The 14866-nt window shown below is 36.0% G+C and overlaps 1 protein-coding gene across 1 annotated transcript in view; it reads left to right on the forward strand.

Moving 5' to 3' along the window:
- The window catches only part of shank3 (SH3 and multiple ankyrin repeat domains 3), a 285728-nt gene that overhangs the window by 106714 nt on the left and 164148 nt on the right, over positions 1–14866 (forward strand). Inside the window, exons 3-4 of the mRNA XM_015381921.1 lie at positions 822–1025; positions 4893–4964. Coding sequence (XP_015237407.1) covers positions 822–1025; positions 4893–4964 — 276 coding nt within the window. The remainder of the gene's footprint in view (positions 1–821; positions 1026–4892; positions 4965–14866) is intronic.

Genomic DNA, 14866 nt, shown 5'->3' on the forward strand with positions numbered 1-14866 from the left:
TATATATATATATATATATATATATATATATATATATATATATATATATATAGTAATCTAACCTTCACAATATGATGACAGTTGAGAAATTTCTAATAACTACTGTATAGCCCTTCCCTATTTTCACACATCTTAAAACAGTGTAAAAATATTACACTCAATTGATGTGTCACAGTGAGTCTCCAAAGACCTAATTTTGTGCATCATATGTTATTAAGATTTTTAACCCTCCTATTAATATATTAGTTGCTGTTTTTTAAAAGAGTCAACATCTTTTCATTGTTTAATTTGTGGCTACAAGGTTTTGCTACAACTAGTGTCATGAATACGTATTATTTATACTTATAAGTGTGTTTAAAAAGAGTTCTTTGAGGAGTATTTGATTGAATAAACATTCACTTCTAGTCACACACATAATTTTGATCAATGATTATAAGCACATGAGTTTTCTGAGTAAGCCTTTAGATTTTAGTTCTGTTTTTATTCCATTGTAATTGTCCCAGCTGGTCTTGGAAAGGACCTTTTGTAATCAGCAGTGGATGGTGGGGAAATGCTAGCTATACCAGTGTCTGTCATATTTTCACAAAAGGTCATGTTTTGACTGGTTTAGCCATAGAAAGTTTAATACATGACTCTTGTGACTCAGACCCAATGACCCTTGGAATTTATATCATGCACAGTTTTTCCTATAAAAACTCCTGTCACCTCTTTAAAACCCACAAAAATAACTGTAAAATATACTACGCTTTGAAATTAAAAAGAATACTTGATGTTTTCCTTTCTTTAAAGTAAATGTTTCCTTCATTTGCTCTTGTCTGCAGAAATGTTTGAAATTCAATGTGGATGCACCTATCTGGTTGTCCAAGCAACGAATCCTGTGTACCCTCAACCAGAGCCTGAAGGATGTACTCAACTATGGCCTATTCCAACCAGCTTACAATGGCAGGGCTGGCAAGTTTCTGGATGAGGAGAGACAGCTTAGGGAATATCCTTTCCCATCCTTTGCCCCTGTCCCTTATCTGGAGGTAGGTGTTAATCAGGTGTTTGTATGAATCCTTCTATGTAGCATTTCTCTGCTTTTCATGTATTCTCCCTATCAGGATGGTCTGTTTTGAAAAATATTATTTTTATAACTTATCTCTTTTTATTATTATTTCAATGTTTTCTTTTATTAAACCTAAAAAGAAAAAAAAATTGATCTTTCTGAACAATTATTGGTTTAAAAGCAATGATTTTAATTTTTCTTAAAGAGCATGCATTCAGTGAGGACCTTTGAATTTAAATCTGTTAAAGGAATGATGGCTTTAACAGTCAAGAATGCAGATACAACAGAGCTATGTTTTATTGACACTCTGTATTATGTTCTGAAAGAGCTGTTTATATTATTTTATATTAAAAACCTGGCTGCTATTAGACCTTATAAAAAAAGTCTTCATTTGACATCTGTACAGTAGTTATCTCATTGGTTGTTACCTGTTTTCGTTAGCCCCGCCCTCTACCCACTCCTCTACACACTAAAATGTTGTGTACATGCTGCAAATAAGTCAGACTGGCCAGTATATTCAGAAGATTTAAAGTTTCTTTAAAAATCACATCTACTGCACTTTCCTCTGAAGAAAAATCTATCAGCGAGAATTATGCTGGTTTCCCCCACCTTTTTGGTTTTCTTCCAACAAAACCACTTTTTAAATCATAGACAAGGATTTAAATTAGGTTTAATTAAACTAAAATACAATCATTCACAGACTTTTAAAAGATTTGAAAAAGTTTTTTTTAAGGAAGAACTTTATTTTCAGATCTCCTTGATCTATGGAGAATACATTATACTGTTGCCACATGATACATGGATCAACAAGTACGTTTCACAAAATGTAATAAATAAGGATCTTGTACAACATCAATAATGCCTAACTTATTGTTAAAAGATTTTGTGTTCTTTAAAAGTCTATGAATTGAAAAAAAGATGAAACGCAGGCTTACAAGGCACCCCACCCCATGTTTGTTTGTATGCGACTATCATGCTGTGTCAGTCCAACAATAATGCTGTCCTCAAAGGCAGTTTGGTGTTTAGAGCATCTGTCATCTCTCAGAGATAATTGTAGTGCTTGTCCATCATAGTTTGTGATCTGAGAGAATAGCATACCCATAAAATCACTTCACAGACTGTGGCCTGAAGTTGTCAGATGGTTTTATAAGGGATCATGTTTATCTTTAGATTTGCTCCAGTTTTAACAGTGCAGAGCATTATTAAGAGGAAGAAATGTAAAATTACTTTTACCTTTTAACTAACTAGCTTTTTATTTATTGGCATTTATTTGGTACCTATGATTATACTGTCAAAATTACCATTACTCAATTTAATTAGATTCTCATACCAAATTAATCTAATTGATCTGAAGTAGCAGGATAGCATTGCTATGTAGCCTTTACATCACACAGTGGAATGACGTTCAGTTTGGTCTATTGTTTTATGATTATTGAATGGTTTATACTTTTGCTTAAAATGCTTGCACTTAAGTTGAATAGGTTGGGATCCGGCCGGGTGTATTTCCCATGTCTGCTAGCGCTCTATTGTAACACTGTGTGTGCCATTTACTGACCTGCAGTTGTACCCTCAGGCCTGAGGTGTGTAGAGATGATTGACAGTTTTGGATTAGCAGCTAAAAATCTTCTGTTCGCTTCTGGATTTACTCTGTAGGTAAAGCTGAAATAAGGGCAGAGAAAGGAAACACATTAAAGACTCAGACTAGAATTGAAGTTAGATTTAATTTCTGTAAACTGCTATGTTACAGAATTAGTTTTTTACAATTTATGTAGTTACAAAGAGTTACTGAAGCATTTTATCATGCAACTTTTTAAGATAAAGATTATAACATTAGATATATCTTAAATGTGGATGTATTTAACATTGTACACTCAGTATGTGTTCTATAGCAAAGCTTTTCTGTTTTTTTTTTGTTTTTTGTTTTTTACTTTGGGTATAGATGAAATATATAAATAATAGAGATAAAATGCTATTTTGAAACCTGTCTTACATTTTTGGGCATTTTAAAATTATTTAATCAACATTCAGGTGGTGGTTTCTTAACTTATCGACTGTTTTACTTCAAGCATTTTAAGAAAGTACATTTTTAAAATGGTTTAGTATTTAGCACCATAGTGTGAATAAGTGCTGAACAGCTAAAACAGCTCTCTTAGTTTGGTAAACATGCATATTAAACACGCAATTTGGTTTTAAAGCCTAACATATGAATAATGTTCATATGCAGAACTATGTGCGCAGATACACAACTTTTAAATGGCACACTAAAGCAAATAATTGTGGAGCCCTTGTGATCACTAAATATTTTCATCAAAGAAATGTTTTGTTATGGGCTGCACAGGGGAACAGTGGATAGCACTGCTGCCTTGCAGCAAGGAAGTTCCAGGTCTTTCTGCATGGAGAAGCATGTTCTCCCTGTGCATGTCTAGGTTCTCTCCAGGTACCCTGGCTTCCTCCCACAATCCATAAACGTGACTCTTAGGTTAATTGGCATCTCTAAATTCTCCTTAGGTGTGAGTGTTTGTCTTTGTGTTGCCCTGCGATAGACTGGTGATCTTTCAAAGGTTTACCCCGCCTCTCGCCTGTAGACACCTGGAGATAGCCACCATTAGGGATAAGGATGATGGAAAATGGATTGGCGGATGTTATGTTGTGAGTTTGGAGAAAGGAATCTCCCACACTTAGTTATGTTTTTTTTTATATCAATTTGCTGAGATGTGGTATTATAGAACAATACATGGAGTGAATTTTGCACAATAATGTTCGTAAACAGCAAGCACCACTCACTACACCCTAAAGGTGGCTACCATCTTAGCATTAGCAAGCTTTAGTATCAGCATCAGGTTAGCAGAGACAAGCATGTTCATATAAGCTATTGAGCATATTTTTAGGTGAGTTAAAAAGAGATGAAAGGGAGAAAGAGGAGAAAAAAAGGTCACATCAGCAAGCCTTAGCCACAGAAGATAGAACATAACCTTCAATGATTTCAACATTGTGACAAGGTTCAGTAAAGATCTTAGTCCACACTTATTACACTTTGGTGGTAGCTTTTTTATATGCTGGCAGTTAAAGTAGAGAAGTAAAAGTTCAGCACTATCCATAACTGCTTTCACAAGTAACTGATTATCTGTGGTTTCCCATCTTTGCCAGTATCCAGCCATGTTCCACTGAACTTACTGTAGTCTTCCTAGGTTTTTCAAATCCTTTACTCTTTAACTTTTCATTATTTCGGGGACCTGAGTCATCTTCACCCTGTTTGCCATCACCTTGTTAAAAGAATATTTCTCAGCCTTTCGGTGGGAAGTTATGTGCTCTCTGAGCTATTTATTGATGCAGTCTTTGATTTTTCCCTCATTACTTTTTGACAAATTACCATTTGAAAACATGCTGCTTTACAGACCGTGGGCAAACACCATTTGAATAATGAATGTGCAGAATGAATCTTATGTCAAACCAAAATATGTTTATTTTTTTTAGCTCAAATTTGTTCAGTTTCCTGGTTATTGTTTTGCAGTTACATTTCATACCAGCAGCTTAGTGAGTTGTAGGCTTTGAGGCTAAATTAATATCTGGAAAAGATAATAAACGGAAATGCTGGAAAGAAATGACAGGTGTTTACAGGGAGATATTTGGTGTCCCCCAGTACCAATGAACTGTTATTAAAAGAGTAAAAATATCTTTCACAGATCTTTCTACCTATTCTCTTTTAAGCAATGGTTGAAACAATTAATCTCATATTTTTGTTTGAACAGCAATATAAGGCAGCTATTTTTAAAAATCATTTTAGTTATCTAGAAAATCAAAAGGGTCAAAGCATAACTCTGGAATGTTATTTGTGCTTTCTTTATAGTTCCGCTATAAAAGACGTATCTACACTCAGACCTACATAGATGAAAAGCAGTTATCCAAGCTCCACACTAAGGTAAGTCTGCAAAGTGAACCCATGTGGTCTTTGTTAATGGATGATTTTACTCAAGAGATAAATGTTTATTTCATTGAGTTATAATACAAAAAACTGTTACATTTTATCAGAGAAAGTTAAATATTTAGCTGCCATTATAATACTGTTTTTTTTTCTTCTGGTGAATACTTCTAAGCTTAAAAACATATCACTGCTGTGACTAAGATACTAGCCAAATTTACATTTATGAAATTAGGTCTGCAAAAAAAAAAAAAAAAAAGATACACTTAGAAGTCCTGCTAATAGAAAATGTGCTTTAATATTTTTGCTATTGAAAATTGACATGAAGTATGTAAAATATTACTGATGGCATCTAAGCTGGAGTGAAATCTCCAAAACAATTACAGTCCAATTTACTTAACTGCATCTACTTTGTGCTTTAACATTAATCAGTGTATTTCCTAATTGCTTATCTGCAATTTCTTCTTTATATTTCCATCCTAAGGGATCTTGTTAAATTTTATTTACCAACATTAATGTGATGCTCATCATTAGCGCCATAGTTAAAACTCTTCTCTGTATTTGATCATTCATGTGTAATTGAACTAGTCCCTTGAGGCTGTGTGAACCATTGAGAGGCTTATATAAGATCTAATATCTGCTTGTATATGTAAACCGAATAACATTGGCTTCTGCTTCAATTACTGTATGTGGTCATTTTTTTTTTTTCTGTTGTGAAAAAACACTTATTACAGGAAAATGATAATAACTTGAGGTACTGAGTTTGTGGAACTGTGGTATCCATACATTAGTTTAATCATTTTTATATCTTTTGTGTGGTTAAAATGTATAAAGTAAGATTTGAAAGTGACTAAAAATATGAGGGAGTTCTATTGTTTGTGTTATTGTGGATTTGAACAGAGCACAGATGGGCCAGACAGCTACAGTAATCTCCATCTTTATGCTTTAAATCTGCAGGCTTTGGTAAATGGATTTAAAGAGCTAGTTTTGCCAGATATTGGTTTTGGTGCTGGAAGGTGTACAGAGAGGAAAACAAAGAACAGAATATGAACCCTTTCTGCATTTCTGTTGAGGCATCTAGACAGTCTGGCAGTGTGTGAGCAAAAACCTTTCCCAGAGCAGACTTGTTAATTTGTCACAGTGGGAAATGCACAGATGGAATTAATAATACTAATGATGGCTTAGTTGCCTTCAGTGTCCCTCTAAACCAAGGCTGTGAACCAGCATGTCGAATAATAAGACCTCCACTAAGTGTAATACAGGATGTTTTTGTGATTTGAGGTTTGAGTCTTTCTTTTAGCTATACTCACTGGAGCTCATACGTTTTCTCCTCTCTCTCCGGATCTTCTTCAGGTTTTACGGTTTTATGTTTAAGTCCAAACATACAGTGAGAAAAATAAGTATTTTTCACCAAGCTGCATGGTAATTTCCCTGTAGCCCTGTCCAGCCTTGTGGAGGTGTACAATTTTGTCTCTAGTATCTTTGGACAGCTCTTTGGTCTTGGTCATGTTATTAGTTGGATTTACTGATTGTATGGGGTGGACAGGTGTCTTTTAACAGCTAACGGTGCATTTAATTTAGGTTAATAAATGGAGTGGAGGTGGACATTTTGACGGCTTTGAGATTCAGAATTCTAGCTGATAGACAACTGTTCAAATACTTATTTGCAGCTGTATGATGCAAATAAATAGTTAAAAGAAATCATGCATTAGGATTTCTGGATTTGTTTATTTTAGATTAACTCACAGTGGATATGCACCTACGGTGACAATTTCAGACCCATCCATGATTTGTAAGTGGGAAAACTTGATTTTAAATTGAATTCAACTATAAATGTGAACCTTAATCAGTGTTTCCATTGTCTGTCATGATGTATGTGGTACAGAATAATTATTTAGCTCTGCTAAATGCCAGCTGGGATAAGCTATGGAAATATATTGCAAATCCTGTAAATCATAAAAAGCAGGATGGATATTCAAAGGTAGACAATTAAACAAAGTTTTGAATCTGATTTGGGCTGAATGCATATTCATGTTGTAAGTGGGTGTGATAAGAGGGACACAGAGAAAATTTAATGCAAATGCTTAAACCTCATCAGATGGCCAGTGAGAATTAGCACTGTGAACTCTGTCTCTTCGCTGGTTTTAATCTCTGTCAGAGAAACTTTGTATGCTGCTTATTAATCAGATATGAACCAAGCTGCATATTATCCTGAAGAAAAAAATAAGCTACACTTCTATAGCGTTATAAAGATATGCAGATATATATTTCTGTTCAAAGATGTAGCACTCTTGGTGTTGTTATAGCCTTGTTATGGCTTGTCACAATAAGCTACATTTTCTGCTATGATGGTTGTTTCTTAGTATAAGCAGCAAAACTTTTCAATTTAGCTGTCATCAAGATTGCATGTGCAATTATGAGCACATACATGTACACATAGTGACGGATGCACACACATGCATGTGTGAAGGGAAAAAGAGACCCTTGCTGATTGATCACATCATTTTTTTTTTCTGGGGCTGCACAGTGCTGCAGTGGGTAGCTGCCTTTCAGCAAGAAGCTTCCGGATTTGATTCCTGCTCTTTCTGCATGGAGTTTGCATGTCCTTCCTGTGCATGCATGGGTTCTTACCGGGTACTCCGGCTTCCTCCCACAGTCCAAAAAAATTCCCTGTAAGGTTAATTGGCTGTAAATTCTCCTTAGTTGTAAGTTTGTGCGTGAATGGTTGTTTGTCCTGTTTGTCTCTTCGTTGCACTGTGATAAACTGGCAACCAGTCCAGATTTACCCCGCTTCTCGCCCTTAGACAGCTGAAGACACCTGCAGCCTTGCGACCTCAGAAGGGATAAGCGTGTCAGAAAATGAATGGATGGATGGATGATATTTTCTGATAGCTCTGCCCCAGAACAAGATGATTTAATGTATTGTTTGTTGCTTTTTATTATATGGGAAAAAGAGCTAAACTGACTGAAAGAAGAGTAGATCTAAATCAGTGAGATGTATTCAGCCATTACACTCTCTTTACTATCAGGCTGTACTCCAAAGATCAGTTTGTCTCAGAGAGGTTTACATTGGTCTTACCTCTCTGTGTGTCGATCTGAAATGTTGTCTCCTTATGCAGGATCTTGATGCAGGGGACTTCTGGAAAAGATTGTGGAATTTTGTCCTGCAATGTCCTGTATGTTGTACAACACAGCAATACAGTATCCCCTCTCACCTACACCCTTTAATAAATATTTTCTTGCCATCTCATCCATAATGTCCACATAGTATTTTGTTATTGTCATAACACTGCACAGACTCTGGCTTTGCCTTTTGTCCATTAGAAATGCTTACTACCTTGGGCACAATGCTAAAAACACAAAGAGTTTTGCTGGAATTCTCTTGACAGATTGTTAGGATAAAATCTTTGCATTTTAGCAACTGCTGAAGAATAGGGCCGGCAACTTGGGCTTTGTTTTAAAACTGTTTTTATTTTGAATTTGTATTTTCTGCAATCAGAAAAAAGAAATGCCAACAAAGCCATATCTTTTCTCGTTTCCTGCACTGCCAAGGTGTTTTTGAGGGTTACTTCTCTGCTGACATAAGGTCCCGGAGGGAATGCAGTACATCCCATACCCGGATTTACCTTGTGCACCTGTCAGAGAGAGGGACAGACCAGGCCACTTAGGCCTGTAGCATGTGAGGCGGTAAAGACGATTGGGTTATTTCAATTTACACGCTCCCCAGCAGTCCATATCAACCACACAGACAGTAGCGTGTGGAGGAATGGGTGTGTGACGTGTGACTGGTGCCGGCTGCTGCTGTGGTGTGTGTAGCTAGAGGGCGGTGCAAGTGAGGACAAGAAGCAACGGACTCGGTCCTTGAACATAGTAAAAGAAAGAGGAAAGGCAACACAGAGAGGGTGAGAAACAAAACAAAAAAAAAGATGCTGGAGGAGAAGGATACAGCCAAATGCAGACAAGTAACAGATTTATTCTGCCCCCCCCCCCCATAGCCCATAAATGGCTTTCAGCTGTAATACTGGCTTTTTTGGCTCTACAGCATTATTCTATTGAGTGATTGCGTTGTTGATTTTTTCTTTTTGTTGCTGATTTGCAGTCAAACAGGAAAGTATGTGTATTCCAACCTTGGATTTACTGTAGGCTGTTACTATTCCCTGGTATGATGATTTACCACTGAGGCATTTTATGACATGATAGAACTATGTATAGCTCTTATGTATAGATTTGTATAAATTTGTGTTTCCCTTTGGGCAGTTTTTCATACCATGACTCCCCCTCTCAGTCAAAAATATTGATGATAGTCCAAAAGTGGACAATACCATAACTGTAATTACTCTATTCTACATAATCTTTTGATTTGAGCATTTAATTTTTATAAATGTATGCTTTCCATCTTAAATAAAAAAACAAAACAACAACTTAGGTATGTTGCCTGGAAGTTAGTAAGGAATCCGAAATAATTCATGGCGTGGTTAGCGCGCTCGATCCATGTATTGAGGTTTTAGTTCTCGACGCGGCCGATCCGGCTTCGAATCCGACCTGTGATCCTTTGCCGCTTGTCTCTCCCCCTCTCTCATACCCCCTTTGCTGTCAGTCTACTCTCCGAAAAAGCAGCCACTAGTGCTGTAAAAACTAAAAAAAAAAACTTGATGAAGTTGGAACAAAATAGTCAAACTGACTTAATTAGTTTTAATGGAGCCTAGGCAGAAGTTCAACTGAAGAAACTAATTGCTTTACTAAATCCACCTGCGACATAGCCAATCAGCTTTGAATCACACCTTCACAAAAGCCGATCAGCATCCAAAGTTCATCTTAAAAGGCCTCCGATATGCACTTGTCTGCTCCTGTGTGCAGGCGGCGGATGCGTTCTGTGACTTCATTCAGATGACACCGTTTCAACCCACCTCCACATCCTCTTCCACCATCGTAGCGAAAGCTTCATCAGAGTGTCATTCCTCCCGGACTTTTACTGCGTTCCCTGTCTCATCTTAACCGGTCCAGCAGAAGACCGTCATGTTGAGCCTGGTTCTGCCAGAGGTTTCTTCCCAACGGGGAGTTTTTCCTCTCCACTGTCGCTTTATGCTTGCTCATCATGGACAGGCTCTCTCAACCTGTGTTATCCAACTGGACTTCCATCTTCCAGGTCCCCGAGTGAAGCTTTAGTATCAGGTCACGCAGTCCACTGGATCTCCCCATAAAGCTCAGCAGACCGTCTCGCTAACCAGCAGTCTACAGACTGACCAACTTCATCTATCTCCACTCCAGCCCCAGCCCTATTCTTTGCTCCTGTTCATTCATGTCTATCAAAATTAAGCGCTATGTTTCCTGCCGAGCTCTGAGCGCCAAAGACTAGTAGTACTAGAAAGTAATTGTATCAATAAACTTCTCCTAATTGTCTTTTCTCTTCGTGTGAGTTTTTCAGATTGAAGTTTGTTTTTATGAGGTGCTTTGATGAGCTCCTATAGCTCTGCATGAAAAACAGCTGATATAAGGCTGTTCTCTACATCCATTCTGTTCCTCTGCTTGGTTTTCATGTGTGTCACAGCTTAAGTGAACTCAAACAAGAAAAACTTACTTTTTTGTTGATAAAAGCTTGTTTATTTTTTCACTTGGGTCCAGAAGAGATCCCAGCCATATTTTATTTTACTACATAAGAAATCAATCATGTCAGCCATGTTAGTCAGTCACGAAACCAGGCCACCCTGGCCTGGTTTCGTGACTGACTAACTGAACAACTGACTAACTAACTGAACAACTGAAGACCGTTTTCGTTTACAATTATCAAATTATTCAAATGAGTTTGTAACTTAACAAAACGGTTCAAAATAGAGTAACATTTCAAAACTATGTGATGAACTTTGTAACAGCTGACAATCTGAGAAACTTAACAGGTCAGAGTTTATGTATTTTGAACAATTTCAAATTCATTTCATTCATTCAATTTTTCAAATTATTGAAAAAAAAACTTATGATGAATGGTTTTCTCATGTATTGCACTTTCCCCTGAATCTGTGGTATGTACTTTAGATAAGGGATTCCTTGAGAAACAGTGAGAAATGCTGTATGAAACAGAGAAAGAGCAGGAATGAGCAATGGGAGAAGGGTGAGTCATGCTCTCAAATGTTGCTCTCCTTTAACCATTTTGGTAAGATCTGCTTCTGTCTTCTGCTGTTCTACTGTGAGTCATCAGAAAGTGAGTGAATGGTCCTGAAGTGGCATTCACAAAATACATCAGTTACTGCTCATATGGATTTCACAGAATAAGTAATTCATGTGTATAGATTAAATGTGGCATTAATGACCTGTCTAACAGTGTAGCTGCAGTAAAAGAGGTAAAGGTTTCAGGATATCCATGCATCTGATACTGCCTTGAAGAGTACATGTATAATTAAATAAAGTACTTACTAAAATCAGTGTTAATGTAATTTTTTTTAGGAAGAAACAGTATTTTTTTCTTTTTCTTTGCAGTTTAAATGTGTGGATTTAAAATAAATAACAACAATGTTTATCCTATAGACTTTGTTGAATATCTAATATCCTGCAAACATGATTATTTAGCTATTAAAATTCTGTAAGTTAAGATCTGCAGTTCTTCCTCAAAGCTGTACCAATATTTTACAGCATTTGCTTGAGCAAACATTGATTTTATTTACCAGGCCCAAAATAACAGTTTCTCCCTCTTGTTTTATTTATTTATTTTTCTAAAATGTACATTTAATTATTGAGTAATCAAGAGGGAAAACATATTTTAGTTTTTGCAGTCATGATTGCAGCTGCTATGCTCTTTGCTCATCCCACAACATGCTGCACAGTAAGTCAGGGGTGAAGCATTAGCCTACTTTGCTCCCATGGTGTCCCTTAGCTTTAGGCCAAAGTTTAAAATGAGGTCATAGTTGATAGGAATTTCCCTTTCATTTTTTTCATTGCCTGACTGAACCAGACCTCATCACGCTGTTACTGCCCTGGTTAACCATGCATGGTAACTTTATGGAAAATGTTCATGGTATGCTTTTGAAACAACAAAGTGCATATATCTAATTCTTATCTAACCTTTGAGTGATAAAACCAACAGTATTCTTTTAGAATATGTATTGATATATATTTTTTTATTTGAAATTATTACCTTAGTTTGTCGAAATTCTGTTTGGGGGATTTTAAAATCTGTGTATTCTTAACTAAATCAAATTACTAAATTAATATATTTTATTGTCTAGATTTTAGATGAAGATGATTGTACAAAAGATCTGGTCTCAATAAAAAAAAAAATATATACAATAAGCATGTAGGCTATACTGATGGTGAAAGGGGGTTGGAGCTTAGGGAACCTTGAGGCAAAATAATAGAAGAGAGCTGTTAATAACGCACTATTTCATAATGTGGTCATGAATGCCATGAAGGAAAGCACTGGGAAAACTGCATTTTTGCAGTTTTCTTCAGCACCGGATCACAGACAGTAATATTATATACAGTAATTTACCACTTTATATTGTATACCTGGTTGACAGCATATTTGCAAAAAAATGTATAAAATTATTAGTGTTGCGTCGATGCCATTTTTTGGCCCAATACGATACCCGATACCTGGCTGTGCAGTATTGGCCGATACCATCTGTTTGAAATGGATGTGTGTGTGTATATATGAGGAACTGTATACTACTTGGATGCAAAATAATAACCATCGTGGCTTTGTCAAGCTGCTGCCTACCTTTGTGAAGGCTAATAAAAAGCAAATTCAGTAGAACTTTTTATTGCCTACAGTACCTGGAATAGGTGACAATAGTTGAATAAACTTTTGGCTCTCAAAATGTATAGGTACCCTATCTGTTGGTACGCGCCGATACCGATACCGCCATTTTAGTGCTGTATCGGGGCCCCACCCAATACTGGTATCGGTATCAGTGCAACACTATAAATTATTCTAAAGCATTAAACGAATTTTGGTATCTAAATGTGGTAGAGATCAGCTGTAATCAGCTGGTTTCCTTAGATAGAAAACTTTGAACCAATCTGATTGTATGATTTGGTTGAATTGTACCTGTAAAACGCCTTGAGATTACATGTGTTGTGAATTGGTGCTATATTAATGAACTGAATTGAATTTAATTGAATAGAGATGGGTTACTGAAATTCAAACCAACCCTCAGAGTAAGGAAGTGATTTAAGTGAACATGGAATAGCGATAAAACTCAATAAGCAGTCTTGGGATAAACATGAATGGGAACCCAGAGGTGAATGGGCAGGCTTAATATAAATGATAGAAAAGCAACAGAAGCTCTAAGAAATGACCAAGGCATACATAATACGTTTTTGTATGCAGAGTGCATCAAACCCTAAAGCTGCTAAGCTTTAGCTGTAGAACGTCCCTATGGGTGGCACTCCTGTCACCCAAGAACAGAAAACAATTCAAACAGGTTCTCAAAAATTGGACAACAGAATGAAAGAATATCGTAATGATCAGTTTCATCTGTGGTTTAAATGTGGTAGAATCAGTATGCTGAGTAAGACATGCAAGCAGGGTGATTGTGGTGGTTAATAACCTTCTACATTTTCCCCATGAACCAAGAAATTAGTTCTTAGTTTTTGTTTGTTTTGCACCTCACGAGAAGCTCAGGTTTTAAATTCATTGAACGTCCGTTTCACTGCAGCTTATGTCACACCTGCAACAGAAAATAAAACACGGTGGCACAAGAGACGTTTCTTGGGTTGATCAAGAAGTAGGAGGTGCAGAGCCAAAAGCTTTATATTACTTTGAAGATATATGACACAAGTTTTTATATTTTCTTATCTGTCTGATATACTTATACTGGAATTATTTATACATACCTACTTAAACTTTACCTTATATCCCCACGTAGATATCTGCATCTGAATGAAAAAGCTGAAACTTCTCTCTTATTTTCCTGCTTAACAACACCCAATCATTTTGAAAAATGGTCTTGGATACCCAATGAAATGAATGTTCACCCCAGATGTATTCAGAAAAAGCAGCAATAACCTCCACGACAAGAATGTGTGAGCAGAATTATGTAATTTCGTGTCAGATTCTTATTTCTAATGGAGAATGTGGTGGCCCTAAAGTGCTTGTGACATCCTTTTCGTACTACAATTCCATATAAATAAATAAATAAATAAATAAATATATATATATATATATATATATATATATATATATATATATATATATGTATACCTATTCCAGGTAGGCAATAAAAAGTTCTACTGAATTTGCTTTTTATTAGTCTTCACAAAATATATATATATATATGTAAAAATGACATTAAACTCTAAAAAAGAAATACAAATGCTTCCAGACTTCTACTTTCCATTCTGTTGCCCTCTTTTATTATGTAAAAAGGGACCTATGCACCTAAACTGAATGCGTGTACAGTGGCTGACCAGAGACAGTGATGAACATTCAGAGGAATTCACAGATGAATCTCAGTCAGTTTCAGCTTTTTTGGAGCCGATAGCCTAGCAGACGGTGCCACATGGGAGTAAAAACAAAAACACACAGGTGAAGCAGAGCAGCATGGAGTAGCAGCAGATAACTGATCATTTTAGAGTCTGAAGGCGCTACCTGATTTGGTATTTATTTCAATCTGAAATCTGCAGTGATGCATTTATTTCAATATACCCTTTGTGCATTTACATTTAAGATTGATAAAAAGTTTTTATGAATTTAAATTAACGATAAAAAATAAAAGAGGGGTCTCTTCAAAGGAAGCGTTAAACATGTGTTAGAGTACATTTTGTATCTTTAAAAAAAAAACAAAATATATATATATATATATATATATATATATATATATATATGTATATATATATCTTCATCCTCACACATAAGCATCTACATGCTATGAATCAGTGAAACAACGTATAGAGGTTCTGTTGTTTTCCAT

This window comes from Cyprinodon variegatus, unplaced genomic scaffold (assembly GCF_000732505.1).
Source record: "Cyprinodon variegatus isolate N-32 unplaced genomic scaffold, C_variegatus-1.0 Scaffold244, whole genome shotgun sequence".
NCBI classification, from domain to species: domain Eukaryota; kingdom Metazoa; phylum Chordata; class Actinopteri; order Cyprinodontiformes; family Cyprinodontidae; genus Cyprinodon; species Cyprinodon variegatus.